The sequence below is a fragment of the Molothrus aeneus genome, chromosome 3 (assembly GCF_037042795.1).
Source record: "Molothrus aeneus isolate 106 chromosome 3, BPBGC_Maene_1.0, whole genome shotgun sequence".
In the NCBI taxonomy this organism is placed as follows: Eukaryota; Metazoa; Chordata; class Aves; order Passeriformes; family Icteridae; genus Molothrus; species Molothrus aeneus.
Genome location: NC_089648.1, coordinates 113,268,616 through 113,289,269, shown reverse-complemented (window position 1 = coordinate 113,289,269; position 20,654 = coordinate 113,268,616). Strand labels below are relative to the sequence as shown.

The following is a 20,654-nucleotide window of genomic DNA, read 5'->3' as shown; positions in this document are numbered from 1 at the left end:
GCAGAATCTCTGGGGAATTGTTTCTGTGGGATGGGATTCCTGCTGTCAGCAGAAGGGGGAGATCCAGAGCCGTGCCAGGAATTCCTGGAGAGGAGGGAACTGAAGGCCGGGAAGGGCTCAGCCTTTCTGCACTGTCCCTCCACTGTGTCCTCTTGGAAGGTTCCCTGTGCCACCCCGGATCATCCCCGGGCCATGACGGCCCTGGCCCCTCTCTGCCCGTGGGGAGCAGGGATTCCTGCGGGTTCCTTTGTGAGATTCACCAGCCTTAGGAGGATCATTGTCCTCCTAACCACGAGAAGAAAGAGTTTATAAGGAAAATGGGCGTGAGTCTTCCTACAACTCCTGGAACCACAGAAAAGCCACGATTCCATCAAATATTCCTGACCACCCCCAGCACTGCCCAGGCCACCCCTGTCCCCAGGTGCCACAGCCACAGGGCTTTGAAACCCTCCAGGAATGGGCACCCCAAACCCCCCTGGGCAGCTGTGCCAGGGCAGGACAGCCCTGTCCAGATGGGAATTGTTCCCAATGTCCACCCTGAGCCTGCCCTGGCCCAGCCTGAGGCCATTTCCCCCTGTCCTGTCCCTGTTCCCTGGGAGCAGAGCCCGACCCCCCCTGGCTGTGCCCTCCTGGCAGGGACTTGTGCAGAGCCACAAGGGCCCCCTGAGCCTCCTTTGCTCCAGGCTGAGCCCCTGCCCAGCTCCCTCAGCCCCTCCTGGGGCTCCATTCCCTGCCCAGCTCCCTCAGCCCCTGCTGGGGCTCCATTCCCTGCCCAGCTCCCTCAGCCCCTGCTGGGGCTCCATTCCCTGCCCAGCTCCCTCAGCCCCTGCTGGGGCTCCATTCCCTGCCCAGCTCCCTCAGCCCCTGCTGGGGCTCCATTCCCTGCCCAGCTCCCTCAGCCCCTCCTGGGGCTCCATTCCCTGCCCAGCTCCCTCAGCCCCTCCTGGGGCTCCATTCCCTGCCCAGCTCCCCCAGCCCCTCCTGGGGCTCCATTCCCTGCCCAGCTCCCTCAGCCCCTCCTGGGGCTCTGGACTCTGTGCCCTTCCAGTGCCCGGGGCAGCTCTGCCCTGCGGCTCTCGGCTGGGTCACTGTCACGGCCATTGCAGGGTTAATCCCCCTGCAGGCTCCGGGTGGGCAGAGTTGGGGGTGCTCAGGCTCCTTTGGGCACAGCAGGATGGGGCGGGGGCAGCTGAGGAAGATTATCCTTTACTGTTTATTATGGTTAATCCTATATTAGATTGTCCTTTATCCATTGCCCATTAACCCTCACTATCCATGAACGCTCTCCAGAAAGGGAGGTGGGCAATGAGCCACTGAGCAGGGGGAGATCAGCTGGATCTGCTGCAGCTGCAGCTGCTGGGAAGTGAGAGGGCTCCTAATTACCCCATAATTAGTTGGATGTTGGAACCCTGGATGCTGGGAATTCCAGACTTTCTGTGCTGACAGACTCTGAGCCCCAGGAGAGCACTGCATTTGCCCTGAGGCCGTGGAGAAGCTTCCAGAATTGATTGAGAGCACTGGGATTGTAGGTGTGGAGTGGGGTAGAAGTGTGTGATAGCACAGGGTGGAAAACTTGGAGTTTGGGGTTTTAGAATATGGTAATAAATATGGGGCAGGATGGAGGTTTTAGGGCAGTGGCTGGTCCTTCTTCACCACCTTCTTCTCCTTCTTTACCTTCTTCTTCTCCTTCTTCACCTTTTTCTCCTTCCTTGCCTTCTTCTTCTCCTTCTTCACCTTTTTCTTCTCCTTCTTCTCCACGGATTTGGGTGGTATTTTGTAACTGGACAGAAAAGCCCACCCTGCAGACTTTGAGGGATCAGTTATTGGGATAAAAGTGAAAATAATTTAGGTGTCATTTATTAATTGGGTAGTTTAGCTTTAAAAGACCTTGTACAAGAGACAGTTGGCCATTTTGTGCCTTGTTACAGAACTCACTGCTGTGAGACTGCAACACAGGTAAGAAACAACAAACACCTGAGTCTGAACATGAACCATCCCTCGAGTGCCTTCAATCCCGACCTGCACAGGGGTAGAAAAAGAAGCCAAAGGCCCCAGCTGGGGGTGCCGTGTGCCTGAGGGCGGGAGGAGCCCAGGGCTGTCCCCCCTGAGGCTGCCGTCCCTGGGGATTTTGGGACAGAGCAATCAGTGAAACCCAGACCAGGGCCGGGATGTTGGACACGTCACTGACCCCCAGCCCAGGGATCAGCACCCCCGGAGCTCCTGCACCCCCTGGTGCATCTTCACACCACAGCATTATTACAGGCATCAGAGAGAACAGAATTAAGGATGTGATGGGGCAGAAATGATCATCGATTTTAAATCACAAAGGATTCTCGAAAGTCATTTGATACCAGCTGCTGGTTAATGCGCTGGGTGGGGCAGCCTCCATCCACCAGGCTGCTCCCAGCTGGGGTGCGAGTCCTGGTACAGCCAAGGTGCTTCCTGAACGTGAAAAATGTGTACTTTATGTGGTTGGCTTTTCACAAATATTCAAATGAATATGATATGTGTTATGTTAGAAAGTGATGCTGTATTAATTCTCTTCAGTAGTGTGTTAAATATAGTGTTAGGTTATAACATAATGTTAAAATAGAAACTATGCTGTGTAAGATTTTTTTTTAAAGAGAGGAATGAGGCACTCTCACTGAGATGGCAGCCACAGGACACCTAAAACTTTCAGAGAAAGAGAATTTATTGTTCTCTTATCAGAACAAACGAACTTCTTCCTGCCTCGCTCAGTCCTGGAGATGCAGTCAGGATTCAGAGGAAGAAGCTGACACTGCCCAGCCAGAATCCCGTGTTTGAATGGAATTTATGCATCATGGATGAGGTGTATGAATATGCAACAGGCTGTTGCTTTTAAGGGTTAATCCTCTGTTAAGGTGGGGCCTTTTTTGGGCTTATTTTGCCCAGAAAAGGTACCCGGACTGTCCCTAACTCTTTGTTTTTATTGTCTCATATTGTCCTAAATCCCAATTGTCCAAATTATTATTACTCTAATTATATATATATATATATATATGTAATGTATATAATTTATAAATTTTATGTATATATATAATTATAAATTTTAAAAGCAGGCGATTGGCGTTTTTCGCTCTGAGGATCCTCCCTGTCCCAGAGCCTCACAGAGCTCAGCAGTGACAGCAGTGACAGTCCCTGTCCCCGGTGCCTCAGGCTGGTTCGTGGCTCTGACCCCTCTCCAGGCTCAGCTGCCTCGGGCTGGGCTTTCCCTGCTCCTCCTCTCGCCCCTGGGCTCTGCCCAGCCCAGCCCCTGCCCTCCCATCCTGAGCAATCGCTGTCCCCAGGGTCCCTGCACAGCTCACCAGGCTGGCCCCCAGGCAGAGCTCGCTGTGAGCCCTGGGGGTGCGGGGGGACCCCCGGATTCCTGAACCCCTCCTCAGAGAGGATCCTGGCCAGGCTGACCCAGCCTCAGCCTCAGCCTCTCAGGGGTTTGAGTGACTTTGTCCCAGAGCACCAGAGATTGCAAAGCAGCTGTATCTCTAAAAGGAATTATTTTTATTTTTATTTTTATTTTTAAAATTTTTATTTTTTTATTTTTATTTTTTTATTTTTAAATTTTTTATTTTTATTTTTAATTTTATTTTTATCATTACTATTATGTGTAATTATTATCATGTGTAAGAGGAATTATTTATTGTGACAAATGATTTGACAAAAGATCTTAATCGGAATTATTTACTACACAGTACACCAGCCCAAACTACTCAGTAGTGTACAGCACAGCATTGTGCACTGTGTCAAAGCAGTTATATTAAAGTGATTGCACTGAAGCAAGCAAAAAGAAACATTTATTTAGCAAAAAGAAATATTTATTTATTTATTTATTTATTTAGAGATTGCTGTAACTCACCACGCCATGTGGGCAGGTCCCTTTCCCTTAAATAGCCAAGGAATGCCCTTGGAGGGTGTCTGCCTCCCATCCCAGCCTCAAAATTAAGAACTTTGAGCAAGTTGGGCAGCCCTTGGTGGGGTTTTTTGGTTTGGTTTGTTTGGGTTTTTTTTTGGTTTTTTTTGAACAACGAAATATTCCTTGGCAGAATTGGCTTTCCCCTGTTGTCCACAGCCCACCAGCATTTTGAGTTGCCTCCATCTTCCCCTCATCTCCCTTCTCCTGCTGAGCTCTCCCTGTCCTGCAGCATCAGGCTCTGTCTGACCTGGCCATTGCTCTGGCCCGGAGCCACTGTCCCCATGGATGTGACAATCCCCACAATCAGTGTCCCCAGAGCCACTGTCCCCATGGATGTGACAATCCCCACAATCAGTGTCCCCAGAGCCACTGTCCCCATGGATGTGACAATCCTGCTGTTCCCCACAATCAGAGCTCACTGTCCCCATGGATGTGACAATCCTGCTGTCCCCAGAGCCACTGTCCCCATGGATGTGACAATCCCCACAATCAGTGTCCCCAGAGCCACTGTCCCCATGGATGTGACAATCCTGCTGTTCCCACAATCAGAGCTCACTGTCCCCATGATGTGACAATCCTGCTGTCCCCAGAGCTCACTGTCCCCATGGATGTGACAATCCCCACAATCAGTGTCCCCAGAGCTCACTGTCCCTGTCCCTCCAGCACCCCTGGAATGGCCCTGTCCACACAGGGTGGAGGTGAAAAATCACTTGGTTTAAAATTTTCCAATCGCTTGTTTTAAAATTGTAAAAGTTTAACAGCAATAAAATGGCTATAAAAATAGTAATACAAATTAGAGCAGTAAGAACTTGGACAATCAGAGTTAGGACAATAAAGGACAATAAAAACAAAGAGTTACAGAGTCCGGGTGCTCTGCTCTGTCCCAGAGCACACCTCAGCAACAAAGGATTAACCCTTAAAACAACAGCCTGCTGCACATTCATATATCTCATCCATGGATCAAACTTTCCTTTCAAACCAGGGATTTTTCTGTTTATTGTCAACTTCCTCCCTTCATCTCATAAATCAGTGTTTGGCTCCTCAGAATCTGGAGGGAGCCTGGAAGGATTCTGGCTCTTCCTGATAAGGAGACAATAATTCTTCTCTTTGGGATTTCGGTGTCCTGGTGCTGTTATCTCTGTGCCAGGAATTTCTTGATTATCTCATCCATTCCTTGAGCTAGTTAGTATCTTACATCACATAGTTTCTATTTTAACATTATGCTAAACCTATATTTACCACACTACTTAAAAAGGATTAATACAGTACCACAAATTAATATAACATAACTTTCCAACACAACACGTGTAATGTTCCTTTTAATATTTGTGAAAAGCCAATCATACAATGTGCACCCTCCTTCCTTCCTTCCTTCCTTCCTTCCTTCCTTCCTTCCTTCCTTCCTTCCTTCCTTCCTTCCTTCCTTCCTTCCTTCCTTCCTTCCTTCCTTCCTTCCTTCCTTCCTTCCTTCCTTCCCTTTTCCTTGGATCATCCTCCTGGAAGGAAATGGAACAGTTTCCCCCAGTTTAATATAAATAAAATTACTTCTAAAATTCAGTTTTCTGTGGCTGTGCCAGTGCAGCAAACCAGGCACAGGTGATGGTTTCAGCTATGGACAGAATACAGCAATTCCTCACAAACAACCACAAGTTCTCCCCATTCTGGAAAAAAAGTGTTTAAATATTGTGTGCACGTTTGCTGTCCTCTCACCCAATGGAAATTTCCCTGTAGGAAAATGCACTTTTAGCAATAGATTTTGGACACACACACACAGAGTGGCCCCCATTACAAACACCACTGCCCGGGAATCCTGTGCAGACACCAAAATAAAGCAAATTTCAGCTGGCGTTTGGCCTCTGGGCCCTGCTGCTGGTGCAGGATTTCAGCGGTGCAGCCCCTCAGAGAGGGACAAGCAGCTGGGGTGCAGCTGGGGCTCCTCTGGACCCCCCGAGCCCCTTTGGGGGATCCCAGCGCGCACAGCAGCCCCAGAGGGAGCAGCTGCCCCTGGGAGCGGCTGCGCCCCAGCCTCGGCGTCTGGGCACCCCCTGCCTGTGCAGCTGCCAAAGGAGCTCCTGAGTGCCCTGAGGAGTTACCAGAGACTGAACCCGCTCTGTGGTGTCCATCTGTCTGTCCTGTGTGTCCGTCCGTCTGTCCCTGTGTGTCCGTCTGTCCCTGTGTGTCCATGTGTCCCTGTGTGTCCATCTGTCTGTCCTGTGTGTCCGTCCGTCTGTCCTGTGTGTCTGTCTGTCCCTGTGTGTCCATCTGTCCCTGTGTGTCCGTCTGTCCCTGTGTGTCCATCTGTCCCTGTGTGTCCGTATGTCTGTCCCTGTGTGTCCGTCTGTCTGTCCCTGTGTGTCTGTCTGTCCCTGTGTGTCCATGTGTCCCTGTGTGTCCGTGTGTCCCTGTGTGTCCATCCGTCTGTCCCTGTGTGTCCGTCTGTCCCTGTGTGTCCATCTGTCTGTCCCTGTGTGTCCATGTGTCCCTGTGTGTCCATGTGTCCCTGTGTGTCCATCTGTCTGTCCCTGTGTGTCCATGTGTCCCTGTGTGTCCGTGTGTCCCTGTGTGTCCATCCGTCTGTCCCTGTGTGTCCGTGTGTCCCTGTGTGTCCATGTGTCCCTGTGTGTCCATCTGTCTGTCCCTGTGTGTCTGTCTGTCCCTCTGGCAGCTACCAAAGGAGCTCCTGGAGTGCCCTGAGGAGTTACCAGAGACTAAACCTGGTCTGTGACATAGGTCTGTGTGTCCATCTGTCTGTCCTGTGTGTCCATGTGTCCCTGTGTGTCCGTCTGTCCCTGTGTGTCCGTCTGTCCCTACGTGTCCATGTGTCCCTGTGTGTCCATGTGTCCCTGTGTGTCCGTCTGTCCCTGTGTGTCCATCTGTCTGTCCTGTGTGTCCATCTGTCCCTGTGTGTCCATGTGTCCCTGTGTGTCTGTCTGTCCCTGTGTGTCCGTCTGTCCCTGTGTGTCCATGTGTCCCTGTGTGTCCGTCTGTCCCTGTGTGTCCATCTGTCCCTGTACGCCCATCTGTCCTGTGTGTCCGTCTGTCCCTCTGGCGGCTGCCAAAGGAGCTCCTGCAGTGCCCTGAGGAGTTACCAGACATTAAACCCGGTGTGTCTCACACCACAGAGCCCAGGATTTTACACAATTTCTCTCTTCACCTCCCAAAATGCTCCAGCAGCTCTGCCATCAACCTTTTCTCTCTCTGTCCCAGGTCAGTGAAGCCTCAAATCAGCCCCAGTGCTCCCAACTGCACAAGTTTGGGCAGGAGGGTCCCCTGGCTGTGCTGGATGTACCGAAATAGTCCAAAAATCCCTTTTTAACCCCAGCCCCCTCCCAGGGAGCCCCGATGCCTCCATGCCCGGCCAGACCCCAGACCCCAAACCCTCCCGTGCCCTTCTGGGTGCCCTCGGTCCCCTGTGTTAGGAAAATCAATCCACAAACACCAGAGGTTCATGTCCAAAAGGGAGACAGAGGAGTCCCTTTTTGGCTTTATCCCAATAAAGGGAGAGGCCATGGGGCATTTCCCTGGGATATCTCCAGTTTTTGGAGGTTGCAGCCTCCTTTTTATCCCAATTTCCAGCCACATTTCCCTTCTCTCTTTCCCCATTTCTGAGGTGCTTGAGAGGTTCAGACTTCCCAAAACACCTGATACCAGAGATTTTCCCTCTAATGTGTAACCCTCCCTTTTCATTTTTAATTCTTATGGAATTTAGGGGTTTTTCCCCATTTCTTCTTTCATCTTTCAATGTCTAATTTCATTTATCAGCAAACCTAAAATTTATTTGCAAAAGCAAATCTCTTTCCATTCATCAATCAGTGAATCCTTCCCAGTGCTTCTTTTATCTCCCAGTGTTGGTTTTATCCAGCAGCAGACCCAGAGTTTGTTTGTAAAGACAAATCTGCTGTTCCTCTCACCTGCACCCCTCAGGTGAGACCCCAGGTGCCTCAGTTTCCCCCAGGCTGCTCAGCCGTGCATTTGCACCCACAGCAATGCAGGAATTGCAGCAAACGCTGCGCCCACAGGCAGATCGAGGGACTGAAGCAGTCACGGACCTGACGGCTGGAACGGACCCCGCTCCGGGGGTCCCAGCAGCCCTGGCCCCGCTCCGGGGGTCCCAGCAGCCCCGGTGGCTCCCGCTCGCTCCGGAGAGCGGCTGAGCTCGGCCGGGGCGGGCGGGGGACAGTCCCGGGTCACACCCGGGTCACCGAACGGCTCGGAAGGCTTTGCATGAGTCATGGGGGGAGGCACGGGTCTGTGCCTGTGTGTCCATGGCCGTGTGTCCATCTGTGCCTGTGTGTCCATCTGTCCCTGTGTGTCCCCGTGTCCATCTGTCCCTGTGTGTCCCCGTGTCCGTCTGTTCCTGTGTGTCCATGTCCATGTGTCCGTGTCCCTATGTGTCCATCTGTCCCTGTGTGTCCCTGTGTGTCCATCTGTCCCTGTGTGTCCGTGTGTCTGTCCCTGTGTGGCTGTCTGTCCATCTGTCCCTGTGTGTCCCCGTGTCCGTCTGTCCCTGTGTGTCCCTGTGTGTCCATCTGTCCCTTGGTGTCCCCGTGTCTGTCCCTGTCCCCGTGCCCCGGTCCCGCCGTGTGCGCGCCCTGCCCCGTGGGGGCGTGGCCAGGGCGGACCCGCATGGCCACGCCCCCCGAGGGCCCGGCGGGGCGGCGGGCGCTGATTGGAGGCGGTGCGAGGGGGCGGGGCCAGGTCTTTGCCCGTTCCCGGCGCGGTTCCGTCCCTGTCCCCGTCCCTGTCCCGGCCCCTATCCCGGTCCCGTCCTGTCCGGGTCCCTGTCCCGGCCCCGGTCCCGCCCGGTAGCGGCCCGGGATGGCGGCAGCGGCGGGCGGCGCGGCGGGGGAGCGGCGGATCATGTGCGTGGGGCTGGTGTGCCTGGACATCATCAGCGTGGTGGAGGCTTTCCCGGCCGAGGACTCCGACACCAGGTACCGGCAGCGGGGAGCTCCGGTGTGCCCGAACCTGCCCACCGCAGCCTCTCGTCCGGTACCGGCAGCGGGGGCTCCGGTGTCCCCGCACGGGCCCTGTGCCCACCGCAGCTCCCGCCCCGCAGGTGCCTCTCTCAGCGCTGGCAGCGCGGCGGGAACGCCTCCAACTCCTGCACGGTGCTGGCGCTGCTGGGAGCCCCCTGCGCCTTCATGGGCTCGCTGGCGCCCGGGCCCGCCGCTGAGTAAGTGCGGTGCGGGACGGTGCGGGAACTCCCGCCCCGCCGGGGCACCGGACCGACCCGCCCCGCCGCTTCACGACCCTCGGCGCGGTTCCCGGCTGCCCGCCCGCGGTTCCCGGCTGCCCGCCCGCCTCCGCCGCTCCGGTGGCGGCCCCCAGCCCGCTCTCTGTCCCCTCTCAGCTTCATCGCGGCGGATTTCCAGCGCCGGGGCGTGGACACGGCGCACGTGGCCTGGCAGCCCCGCGGAGAGGTGCCCTGCGCCTGCTGCCTCGTCAACGCCGCCAGCGGCTCCCGCACCATCGTCCTGCACGACACGTAAGGGCCCCGGGCCCGGGGCAGCGCTGGGCTCTGCCAGCTCTGGGCGCTGCCAGCTCTGCCCCGAGGGTCCCTCCGCTGCCTGCCGGGGGCTACCGAGCGCCGGATGGGGCGAGTGGCGGTGCCCCCGCAGCCCTGTCACCTCCGGTGTCCCTGCAGCCACTGTCACCTCTGGTGTCCCCGCACCTCTGTCACCTCCGGTGTCCCCGCAGCCACTGTCACCGCCGGTGTCCCCGCAGCCACTGTCACCTCTGGTGTCCCCGCACCTCTGTCACCTCCGGTGTCCCCGCAGCCACTGTCACCTCTGGTGTCCCTGCACCCCTGTGACCTCTGGTGTCCCTGCACCCCTGTCACCTCCGGTGTCCCCGCAGTCCTGTCACCTCTGGTGTCCCCGCAGTTCTGTCACCTCCGGTGTCCCTGCAGCCACTGTCACCTCTGGTGTCCCTGCACCCCTGTCACCTCCGGTGTCCCCGCAGTCCTGTCACCTCTGGTGTCCCCGCAGTTCTGTCACCTCCGGTGTCCCTGCAGCCACTGTCACCTCCGGTGTCCCCGCAGTCCTGTCACCTCTGGTGCCGCTGCCGGGACCGGAGCTGGTATCTCCACACGGAGGTGGGGACTGGCGATGATAGTTTCACGCTCCGGAGTGCGGGACAGCCGGCACGGCCCCGTGGGGACAACCCGGCTCCCTCAGCCGTGCCAAAGGGGGTCAGGGACTGTTGGGCACGGCTGACCCCAGGTCCCAGCGCGGCCACCGCTGCGCTGCCCTTGGAGTCCAGCTCACGGTGCCATCATTAATGATTCACCCGGCAGTGCCTCCTCGGGACCTCTGTCCCGGTGGCGCGGGGCCCTCCGCGGCCCCCGGGGCTGCCCTTCGGCCCGGCACGGGCCAGGCGGAGGGTCCCCATGTCCCCCCGGCCTCCGTCCCACAGGAACCTGCCCGACGTGACAGCCCGCGACTTCGAGCGGGTGGACCTCTCCCAGTACAGGTGGATCCACTTCGAGGTGAGCCCGAGGCTCGGGGGGTTCTGGGGGACCGAGGAAAATCCCTCGGGCTGCACGTGAGCCCGGGACCGGAGGGGATCCCTCGGTCTGGGGGACATCCCCAGTGAGGGAGCATCCCCGGGACCGAGGGGCCTCCCGGGACCGGCGATCCCCCGGTGATGCCGGAGCCGTGTCCGCAGGCCCGGAACGCGGCGGAGCAGGGCGCGATGCTGGAGCGGCTGGAGCGGCACAACCGGGCGGCGGCGCCGGAGCGGCGGGTCCGGATCTCGGTGGAGCTGGAGAAGCCGCGGGAGGAGCTGCTGCCGCTGATGGGGCGGGGGCAAGTGGTGCGGGGCCGGGGCGATGGGCAGGATCGCCTGTCCCGATCCGCTGTCCCCATCCCCTGTCCCGATCGCCTGTCCCGATCCCCTGTCCCGATCCCCTGTCTCCATCCCCTGTTCCGATCGCCTGTCCCCATCCCCTCTCCCGATCGCCTGTGCCGATCGCCTGTCCCCATCCCCTGTCCCCATCCGCTGTCCCCATCCCCTGTCCCGATCCCCTGTCCCGATCCCCTTGTCCCCATCCCCTCTCCCGATCGCCTGTCCCGATCGCCTGTCCCGGGCGAGGCCAAAGGCGTGGCGGGGCCGAGGTCGGGACAGGAGCGGTCAGATCTGCGGGGGTTGGGGGTCCTGGTCCGGGGGAGTCGGCTCGGGGGGTGCGGGGTTGGGGGTTTGGATGGAGGGGTCTGGGGGCTCAGGCGGGCTCAGGGGCTCAGGGGGCTCAGGCGGGCTCTGGGGGCTCAGGAGGGCTCTGGGGGCTCAGGCGGGCTCAGGGGGCTCAGACGGGCTCAGGCGGGCTCAGGGGGCTCAGACGGGCTCTGGGGGCTCAGGCGGGCTCAGGGGGCTCAGACGGGCTCTTGGGGCCCAGGAGGGCTCTTGGGGCCCAGGAGGGCTCTGGGGACGCCACCAGGGCACAGATCTCACCGCACCGGGCTGGGGGTACCGGGAGCTGCCCCGCCCCAGCCCCTCTCCCACAGGTGTTCATCAGCAAGGACCTGGCCCGGCACTTCGGGTACCAATCGGCCCCCGAGGCGCTGCGGGGGCTGCGGGGGTGCATCCAGCCAGGGTAGGGGTGTACCCGAGAGGGGCCGGGGGGGGCACACGGTGCGCCCCCGACCCACCTCACACTCCCCCAGGGCCACGCTGATCTGCGCCTGGGCTGAGGAGGGCGCTGATGCCTTGGGGCCCGACGGGCAGCTGGTGCACTCGGACGCCTTCCCCCCAGAGACCCTCGTGGACACGCTGGGGGCTGGGGACACCTTCAACGCTGCTGTCATCTTTGCCCTCGCAGAAGGTGGGCACAAACGTGGCACGGCCACAGCACGGCCACGGTTCAGTTTGGCACGGCCACAGCTCATCCTGGGCCCCATCCCCAGGGAGGAGCCTGCAGGATGCCCTCACCTTCGGCTGCCAGATCGCAGGCAGGAAATGCGGGATCCAGGGCTTCGATGGCATCGTCTGAGCGTGTGCCTGGAGACCCCTGCAGGGCCCAGGCACGGCACTGCACCCAGCAACGTCTGCACATCTCCACTGCACCCACCCAGCAACGCCTTCACATCTCCACTGCACCCAGAACCCCCCAATAAAACCCCATGTGCACCACTGCTGCCTCCTGTGTCCCCTGGCTGGGGTCCCACTGCCCTGGGGATGCACTGACCACAGCCAAGGTCACCAGAGTGCCTCTATTTCTCCATCCAATGCGTTACAGAGGAGACCACACGGCCCCAGCAGCCTGGCCAGGGTCACGTCCCTGTCCCTCTGTGCCCGGAGCAGGGCAGGGAGCAGTTGGGGCATTGCATCCCACAGCCCCCCTCCCTACCCCTCCCCATGGTCCCTCCAGGCTGGGGCTGCCTGCTCCTCAGGGCCTTCAGCCTCAGGGGCTTCCTCTTCCTCTGTGGCATCACTACTGGGGGCTTTGGCCCCAGGGACAACTTCTGCCTCCAAGGCCTCAGCATTGGGAGATTCCACCTGAAGAGATTCCATGCTTGGGGCTCCAGCCTCAGGGGCTCCATCCTGGGGGTCTCCATCCTCAGGGGCTCCATCCTCAGGGGCTCCAGTCTGGGGCTCTCCAGCCTCAGGAGCTGCCTGTTCTGGGCTTTTCAACCCCAGGTCCTGCCTTGGCATCTCTGTGCCCCCACCAGGCACAGCCCCAAGCCCTGCCTGCTGCTCTAGTGGGGGCTGTCCTGGGGGACCCTTGTCCTGACCAGGCAAGGGCAGCTCGGGGGGGTCCAGCAGCTCGGAGGGGTCCAGCAGCCCATCCCCATTCAGGTCCTGCCTTGCCAGGGCCTGGTCCACCAGTGCAGCCACCTGCAGGGATGGGGATCAGGACGAGGGCTCGGCCCAGGGGCTCAGGGGGGCGTGAGGAGCCATCCCTGTGGGACCCACCATGTCAGGCTCTGGCTGCCCCCCAGCCTGTGCCAGCACCGTGCCCAGTAACTGCAGCAGCTCCAGCCCGTCCAGGCGCCTGCTCTGGTCGTGGTCGTGGAGCACAAAGAGGTAGAGCAGGGCTGTGGGGCATGGGGGGCTGTGGGGCCGGGGTCCCTGGCCCCAGCAGCCCCTCAGGCCCCCACCACGCCCCCATGGCCTTACCCTGCTCCCGTGTCATGGCCTGCACGTCCTGCTCCGGGGGCCCCAGGCTCTGCACAGCGCTCCTCAGCAGCCTGGGGGGAGCAGGGCTGGGCTGGGAAGCACTGCAGGGCAGGCTGGGCACTGTGCAGCCCCCCCAGCACTGTGCCCCCAGCCCCACGCTCAGCCCTGGGCATGGTGGGGGTCCCCAGGGCAGGCACTCACAGCAGGGCAGGCGGCTCCGGGCTCAGCGGGTTGGGATGGGGATCCACGATTGTGGCCACGGGGGGCTCAGGCCTGGCCAGGAGACAGGGGCTCGGTTACCTGTGCCCCTGGGGCTGCCCAGCCCGGCCTGACACCCCCCACCCACGGCCCCTGCAGATCCAGGGGTCCCAGCCCTCGCTGTGCTTGCCCTTCCCATGGCCACCTTGAACTCCCCCTGCACCTGTGCCCCTGCAGCCACACAAACACCACAGCTCTGCCTTCCTGTACTACATGTGTCCCCCCACAGCTCTACCTTCCCCTGTGCCCCACAGCTCTGCCTCCCCTTGGCTGTGTCCCCCCACAGCTCTGCCTTCCCTTGGCTGTGTACCCCCACAGCTCTGCCTTCCCTTGGCTGTGTACCCCCACAGCTCTGCCTCCTCTTGGCTGTGTCCCCCCACAGCTCTGCCTCCCCTTGGCTGTGTCCCCCCACAGCTCTGCCTTCCCTTGGCTGTGCCCCACAGCTCTGCCTTCCCCTGTGCCCCACAGCTCTGCCTTCCCTTGGCTGTGTCCCACAGCTCTGCCTCCTCTTGGCTGTGTACCCCCACAGCTCTGCCTTCCCCTGTGCCCCACAGCTCTGCCTTCCCTTGGCTGTGTCCCCCCACAGCTCTGCCTTCCTTGGCTGTGTCCCCCCACAGCTCTGCCTTCCTTGGCTGTGTCCCCCCACAGCTCTGCCTTCCTTGGCTGCGTCCCCCCACAGCTCTGCCTCCCCTTGGCTGTGTCCCCCCACAGCTCTGCCTTCCCCTGTGCCCCACAGCTCTGCCTTCCCTTGGCTGTGTCCCCCCACAGCTCTGCCTCCCCTTGGCTGTGTACCCCCCCACAGCTCTGCCTCCCCTTGGCTGCGTCCCCGTACCTGTTGGTGCCCGTCCTGGGGGCAGCCCATGCCGCTGGCCCCAGCAGCACCAGGAGCAGCAGCAGCAGCAGCATCACTGGCGCGTTCCCCATCCCGCGACCCCGGCCTGCGGCGGGACGAGAACAGCGGGCTCGGCCCTGCCGGTGCTCGGTGGGAGGGCCCGCGGGAGCCCGGTGCTGGGAGAGGGGCGGGAGCTGCTCCGGGAGCTGCCCCGGTTCCCGCACGGCGGCGGGGACGCGCCCGCACTCAGCCCGCACGCGCCCAGCCCGGTACCGCCGGTGCCCCCCGGTACCCACTCACCCAGCTCCGTTCGCGTGTCGGTGCCACCCGCCCCGCCCCGGGGCCACGTAGCCGACACGTCCCGGCCCTGCCACCGCGGCCGGGAGCGGCCCCGCCCGGCCCGGCCCTTCCCGCGGGGAGCCGGGATTCAGCCGCACGCAGGTGCCCCGGGGCAGGGCCGGGGGAACCGGGACCCGGCCCCTCCAAACGGGCCCGGAATCGGTGGTCACAGCAGGGACGGGGCCACGCCGGTGGGTGAGACCCCCCCAAGACCCCCACGGTCCCGGGCAGAGCCGGGCCAGCCCAGCGGCACCGAGCCCCGGGCCCTGCAGCAGCACCGGGTCGGGCCGTGCCGGTACACACGGCCCCGGGGCCCCGGTGCCACACCGGGGGCACACCCGTCCCGGAGCCGGGGCCCCGGGCAGCCAGCCCCCGTGCCACACCGGCCCCGGGGGCACAGCCCGCCCGCAGCACGATGCCCTCAGCCCCAGGCGCGCTCCCCCAGCACACGCGGACAGCACTGCCTTCATGCTCCAGTTTAATGGCAGCAGCAGGGCAGGGGCCAGCAGGACCCTCCTCTCCCGGGCTAGGAGATGGCCCTGTCCCGGGCCAGCCCTGCTCTGCTGCCAGCACGGTCCCACAGGGACGGCGCCCTGCGTGTCTCCCTGGACCCGCGTCTGCTCCCCGAGCGCCAGCGGGGACAGCGGGGCCAGGGCTGGTCCCTCGTGTCCTTCACAGTCTGTGTGGGGTGGGGGGAGGCTGGGGGGTCCCTCCGGGGGCCAGGGGGCTACAGGAAGCCCGGGAAGGCGAGCTGCAGCAGCAGGATGGTGGCCACGATGAGCCCGGCACAGAGCAGCAGCAGCAGCCAGACAGGGAGGGAGCCTGTGGGACAGGGAGGGGTCAGAGCCGGCTGCAGCACAGGCCCCTGCACGGGAGGAGCAGAGGAGCCCCTGGGCAGCCCCGACGTACGGCGGGAGGGCAGCAGGTGCAGCTTGCAGCGACTGTCCACGGCCACGCTGAGCAGGGCGGCCTCGTGGCCCCCGAGCAGCTCCCGCCCGGGCCGGCTCTCAGGGACAAAGGCCACGTCTGTCACCACGATGCCGTGGGCCTCCTTCACGTAGTACAGCCTCTGGGGGCACACGGGAGGTGAGGGGCTGGGGGGGCCGGGGGGCTGCCCCCAGCCCTGCCCCACTCACCTGCAGCGAGAAGGCAATGTGGATGGCCACGGAGCCCGTCACTGTGCCCAGCCCCAGGAACGTGCCCGAGTCACTGTGGGGGCACGGCAGTGAGCAGGGGCTGCCACGGCCCCCACCCCTACCCACTGGCCCTGGGCTACCTGATGGAGAGGCAGGAGACCACCTCGGAGCCGCAGGGCCGCGTCAGCAGCGGCAGGAAGCTCTTTCCATCCCACTTGGTCAGGTAGCAGGGCGGGGGGCGGCGCTCCCGCTTGTGGGGCACCTGCACCGTGTAGAGCCGCAGAGCCCCGGCACTGCCCTCCACGGCCCCAAACCTGCCACAGGCAGAGGGGCACGGGGGGAATGTGGGGCACGGGGGGTGCAGCCCCACACCTCACCACCACCACCACTGTCCCAGTCCAAACGTGGCCCCAGCCCCCTCCCTGTACAGCTGCCAGCCGAGCCCAGGGGGCCCCTTCCCACAGACCCAGCAGCAACAGTGACAGGGCAGGGCAGCAGGCAGGGGTGGCCCATTCACAGCCCCATGGCCCCTCCCCACCCCTGCCCCATGACCCAGCCCCTGTGACCATGCCCCAGGCCCACAGCCTAGCCCCAGGCCCCTGCCCAGCCCCAGTGCCCCTTCCCTCTGATCTGCCCCTGGCTCTATCTGAGCTGCCCTGCCCCATGCCCCTGGCCCTATCCCCCTGCCCAGCGCCATCCCCAGCCCCAACACCCCTCCCTGTCCCGCTGCCCAGTCCCAGTGCCCAACCCCAGCCCTCTGAGCTGCCCCAGCTCTATCTGCAGCTATCCAGCCCCATCCCCAGCCCTGTCCCCAGCCCCAGTGCCCCTGCCCTGTCCCCATTCCAGTGCCCCAGCCCTCTGATCTGCCCCTGGCTCTATCTGAGCTGCCCTGCCCCATCCCCATCCCCATCCCCATCCCCATGCCCCTGGCCCTGTCCCCCTGCCCAGTCCCAGTGCTCAGTCCCAGCCCTCTGCTCTGCCCCCAGCTCTCTCTGAGCTGCCCAGCCCCATCCCCAGCCCTCACCGGCAGGCCTGGTAGCGATAGGCCTTGTCGGGGATGCCAGGCAGGTTCTCGTGCCAGCGCAGCCCTGTCACCAGCTGGTCCTGCTGCCACACGCAGCACTGGAAGTCCCTCCCGGCTGTCACCACCTGCTGCACACAGCACAGGGGTCTGAGGCCCCTCTCCTGCAGGGCCAGGGAACCAGGGAGTCCCTGACACCCACCTTGTTGTCAGGGCCCAGTGCGATGTCCTCAATTTCCCCATCGTGGGCTCTGAACTCCAGCGTCTTCTTCATGCTGGGGAACTGCAGAGGCAGAGCTGCTGTGGGTGCTGGGCAGGGCCAGGCCCTGCCGTGGTACCAGGCAGGTGTGGGGAGCAGTGTTAGGTGACCACAGGTGCTGCCAATCCAGCTATCCCTGCCCAAGGCCTGCTGCCATCAGCGTGGCAACAGCAGCCACTGCTCCTCTGGGTCCAGCTCCCTCTGCCCAGCCTGGTCCCTATGCCCACCCCGGCTCCCCCATGCCTGCCCTCCAACCCACTGTGCCCACATCCATTCCCCCACATCCCCCCACCTTCCTATGTCCCCTCAGCTCCCTGTGCCCACCCCGGCTCCCCATGCCTGCCCTTCAAACCCACTATGCCCACATCCATTCCCCCACGTCCCCCCAGCTCCCTGTGCCCACCCCGGCTCCCCATGCCTGCCCTTCAAACCCACTATGCCCACATCCACCCAGATCCCCATGCCCACCCTGGCTCACCAGGCTCCCCTCCGCCCTCCCATGTCCTCAGCCCTGCTGCCCATCCCGTGTCCCGGCGGGCCGTGCCCACCTCCCAGAGGCGCAGGAAGCCGTCGGCGCCGCCGGTGGCGAGCAGGGCTCCGTCGGCGCTGAAGCGCACGGCCTTCTGCAGGGCGTCGGGGCTGAAGTCGGTGCGCACCCGCTGCAGGCTCTCCACCCTCACCTCGCGGGCCCGGCCCTGCGCGCCGCCCTGGGCCCCGCCGCCGCTGCCTCCCCGCCGCCGCCGCGGGCCCTTGTCCCCGCTGCCTGTGGGGGAAGCGGCTGGCACCGGGCTGCCCCTCCCCAGGGCGCCCTGCAGCCCCACGGCTCTCCATTCCCTGCCCCACGGCTCCCCATTCCCTGCCCCACAGCCCCACGGCTCCCCATTCTCTGCCCCACGGCTCCCCATTCCCTGCCCCACGGCTCCCCATTCCCTGCCCCACAGCCCCACGGCTCCCCATTCCCTGCCCCACGGCTCCCCATTCTCTGCCCCACGGCCCCACAGCTCCCCATTCTCTGCCCCACAGCCCCACAGCTCCCCATTCTCTGCCCCACGGCCCCACGGCTCTCCATTCCCTGCCCCACAGCCCCACGGCTCTCCATTCTCTGCCCCACAGCTCTCCATTCTCTGCCCCACGGCTCTCCATTCTCTGCCCCACGGCTCTCCATTCCCTGCCCCACGGCTCCCCATTCCCTGCCCCACGGCTCCCCATTCCCTGCCCCACGGCTCCCCATTCTCTGCCCCACAGCTCCACGGCTCCCCACAGCTCTCCATTCTCTGCCCCACAGCCCCACGGCTCCCCACAGCTCCCCATTCTCTGCCCCACAGCCCCACGGCTCCCCACAGCCTGCCCCACAGCCCCACGGCTCCCCACTCCCTGCCCCACAGCCCCACGGCTCTCCATTCTCTGCCCCACGGCTCCCCACTCCCTGCCCCACAGCCCCACGGCTCTCCATTCTCTGCCCCACGGTTCCCCATTCCCTGCCCCACAGCCCCCACGGCTCCCCACACTCTGCCCTGCAGCACCCACGGCTCCCCATTCCCTGCCCCACTGCCCCACGGCTCCCCACTCCCTGCCCCACAGCCTCACGGCTCCCCATGGTGTGCCCCATACCCCCACAGCTCCCCATGGCGTGCCCCATACCCCCACGGCACCCCACAGCCTGCCCCACAGCCCCATGGCACCCCAGGCAGGCACTTGGGGGGTCCAGGGCAACATGCAAACCCCAAATCTCCACATGGCACCCTGGGCAGGCACAGGGGGCAGGTCCATGACAGTGATGGAGGGGTTCAGGGCAATGCCCATCCCCAAGCAACCCCACAGACCCCGAGTTCCCCTCCACTCCCTGCCCTCCAGCACCTAGGGCAGGCACAGGGAAGATCCAGGGTGGGCATGGGAGGTCCACAGCTGTACCCCAGCCCTAAAGCACCCCACAGCCCCCCATACTCTGGTCAGAGCATCCAGGGATGGGGGGGCACAAGGGAGCCCCAGGGCAGTGTCCCATCCCCAAAGCTCACCATGGTACCCAGAGCAAGCACAGAAAAGAAGGTTCAGAACAGGCAGGCAAGGGTTCAAGGCAGTGCCCCATCCCCAAGCCACCCCACAGACTCCACATCCTGCACCACGGCACCCAAGGCAGGCAAGGGGAGGGGATTCAGGGCCGGCACAGGGGAGATCCAGGGTGGGCACGAGGTTGTTCACAGAATGCCTTATCTCCACAACGCCCTTCATCCCTCCCCACGGCATCCAGGGCAGGCAGGAGGGGAATTCAGGGCCATCCCCAAGGCACAGCACAGCCCCGGCACAAGTGCCTCACACAAAGCAGTGTCTCACCGTCCTTCCCGGCCGCGCCCGGAGCCTCGGGCTCCTGCAGGCTGAAGCGCAGGATGTGGCAGCTGTTGTCCTGCCCGGCGGCAATGACGTCCCCGGCCAGCGCCATGGTCATGGTGGCGCGGGTTTCGGTGTCGTGGCAGTGCAGCAGCGAGGCGCTGAGCTGCCCGCCGATCTGCTCCAGCTGCAGGAAGTGCTGCGGGGCGGGAGGCGGCGGCAGGCGCGGTCACGGCCCGGCCGCGGGGGCTCCCCGGGACACCTGCGCCGCTGCACCGTACAGCGGCAGACCGCGAACCCCGCAGGCCCCGCCGTGTCAGACCCGCCCCCGGCACACCCGAGCCTCTCCGCACCGCACACCCGAACCCCGCAGGCCCCGCCGTGTCAGACCTGCCCCCGGCACACCCGAGCCTCTCCGCACCGCACACCCGAACCCCTCAAAAGCCCCCATGTCAGACCCGCCCCCGGCACACCCGAGCCTCTCCGCACCGCACACCCGAACCCCTCAAAAGCCCCCATGTCAGACCCGCCCCCGGCACACCCGGGCCTCTCCGCCCCGCACACCCCGCACACCGCAAATCCCTCAGGCCCCGCTGTGTCAGATCCCCCCACGCACCCGGGCCCCTCCGCACCGCACCCCGCAGAGCCCGAACCCTCCAGGCCCTGCCGTGTCAGAGCGGCCCCCGAGCCCCTCCAGACCCCGCAGCCCGCACCTCCCAGGCCCCGCCGGGTCAGATCCCCCGGCACACCCGGGCCCCTCCGACCCCTCAGGGCCCCGCGCCCCGTCCCCCCAGCCCGGTCCCGCTCCCCGCACCACGCCATTGCGGATGCCGGTCTTGGCGGCGCCGCCGCCGCCGGCGGTGATGGCGAGCGGCCGCCGCGGGTGCAGGCGCACGGTGTAGAGCGGGAACGGCGCCCGGTACAGCTCGGCGGGACGCCGGGGCGCCATGGCACGGACGTGGCGTCAGAGCGCCGTGACGTCACGCACCGGTACCCGCCGGGGGTGTGGCTAACGGGACGGGGGGCGTGGCCACGAGGTCACTCGGGGCGTGGACAGCGGGGACAGCCCGGTGCTGGGTGGCACAGACCGGGGGATCCCGGGGGGACAGCGGGAACAGCCCGGTGCTGGGTGGCACAGACCGGGGGATCCCGGGGGGACAGCGGGAACACGGGGACAGCCCGGTGCTGGGGGGACACGGATCGGGGGGACAGCGGGGACAGCCCGGTGCTGGGGGGGACACGGACCGGGGGGACAGCGGGGACAGCCCGGTGCTGGGCGGGGAGACACGGATCGGGGGGACAGCGGGGACAGCCCCGTGCTGGGCGGGGAGACACGGATCGGGGGGACAGCGGGGACAGCCCGGTGCTGGGCGGGGAGACACGGATCGGGGGGACAGCGGGGACAGCCCGGTGCTGGGCGGGGAGACACGGACCGG

At 63.3% G+C, this 20,654-nt stretch overlaps 3 protein-coding genes across 4 annotated transcripts; 1 reads left to right on the top strand and 2 right to left on the bottom strand.

Annotated features, from left to right (window-relative positions):
• Nucleotides 1–8,664: 8,664 nt before the first annotated feature.
• On the top strand, nucleotides 8,665–12,061 carry KHK (ketohexokinase). The gene is made up of 8 exons (XM_066545977.1): nucleotides 8,665–8,865; nucleotides 8,991–9,107; nucleotides 9,285–9,419; nucleotides 10,349–10,421; nucleotides 10,601–10,747; nucleotides 11,437–11,525; nucleotides 11,596–11,753; nucleotides 11,836–12,061. The coding sequence occupies exons 1-8, from the start codon at nucleotides 8,750–8,752 to the stop codon at nucleotides 11,919–11,921; spliced, it is 921 nt and encodes a 306-aa protein (XP_066402074.1). The 5' UTR covers nucleotides 8,665–8,749; the 3' UTR covers nucleotides 11,922–12,061.
• A 213-nt stretch (nucleotides 12,062–12,274) lies between these two features.
• Nucleotides 12,275–14,230, bottom strand: CGREF1 (cell growth regulator with EF-hand domain 1). Its single transcript, XM_066546170.1, has 6 exons — nucleotides 14,139–14,230; nucleotides 13,250–13,321; nucleotides 13,049–13,119; nucleotides 12,845–12,966; nucleotides 12,533–12,766; nucleotides 12,275–12,457 (listed from the first exon to the last, which is right to left on the bottom strand). The coding sequence occupies exons 1-6, from the start codon at nucleotides 14,228–14,230 to the stop codon at nucleotides 12,275–12,277; spliced, it is 774 nt and encodes a 257-aa protein (XP_066402267.1).
• A 708-nt stretch (nucleotides 14,231–14,938) lies between these two features.
• PREB (prolactin regulatory element binding) lies at nucleotides 14,939–20,178 on the bottom strand. 2 transcript variants are annotated; one of them, XM_066545975.1, is made up of 9 exons: nucleotides 20,033–20,178; nucleotides 19,225–19,417; nucleotides 17,442–17,656; nucleotides 16,837–16,917; nucleotides 16,638–16,765; nucleotides 15,754–15,927; nucleotides 15,614–15,686; nucleotides 15,387–15,546; nucleotides 14,939–15,299 (listed from the first exon to the last, which is right to left on the bottom strand). In XM_066545975.1, the coding sequence occupies exons 1-9, from the start codon at nucleotides 20,165–20,167 to the stop codon at nucleotides 15,205–15,207; spliced, it is 1,254 nt and encodes a 417-aa protein (XP_066402072.1). In that variant the 5' UTR covers nucleotides 20,168–20,178; the 3' UTR covers nucleotides 14,939–15,204. The 2 variants fall into 2 exon arrangements, with proteins under 2 accessions (XP_066402072.1, XP_066402073.1); XM_066545976.1 differs by having other exon boundaries at nucleotides 16,638–16,762.
• Between the last annotated feature and the right edge of the window lie 476 nt (nucleotides 20,179–20,654).

Excerpts from the sequence above, each read along its gene's own strand:
- KHK (XM_066545977.1), top strand. The coding sequence starts at position 8,750 with ATGGCGGCAGCGGCGGGCGGCGCGGCGGGGGAGCGGCGGATCATGTGC. Across the intron at positions 9,108-9,284 it reads GCGCCCGGGCCCGCCGCTGA|CTTCATCGCGGCGGATTTCC; the intron begins GTAAGTGCGGTG and ends GTCCCCTCTCAG. Across the intron at positions 10,748-11,436 it reads TGATGGGGCGGGGGCAAGTG|GTGTTCATCAGCAAGGACCT; the intron begins GTGCGGGGCCGG and ends CCTCTCCCACAG.
- PREB (XM_066545975.1), bottom strand. The coding sequence starts at position 20,167 with ATGGCGCCCCGGCGTCCCGCCGAGCTGTACCGGGCGCCGTTCCCGCTC. Across the intron at positions 19,418-20,032 it reads CCGGCATCCGCAATGGCGTG|CACTTCCTGCAGCTGGAGCA; the intron begins GTGCGGGGAGCG and ends CCCGCCCCGCAG. Across the intron at positions 15,547-15,613 it reads ACATTGCCTTCTCGCTGCAG|AGGCTGTACTACGTGAAGGA; the intron begins GTGAGTGGGGCA and ends GTGTGCCCCCAG.
- CGREF1 (XM_066546170.1), bottom strand. The coding sequence starts at position 14,230 with ATGGGGAACGCGCCAGTGATGCTGCTGCTGCTGCTGCTCCTGGTGCTG. Across the intron at positions 13,322-14,138 it reads CCCAGGACGGGCACCAACAG|GCCTGAGCCCCCCGTGGCCA; the intron begins GTACGGGGACGC and ends TCTCCTGGCCAG. Across the intron at positions 13,120-13,249 it reads CCGGAGCCGCCTGCCCTGCT|GCTGCTGAGGAGCGCTGTGC; the intron begins GTGAGTGCCTGC and ends TGCTCCCCCCAG.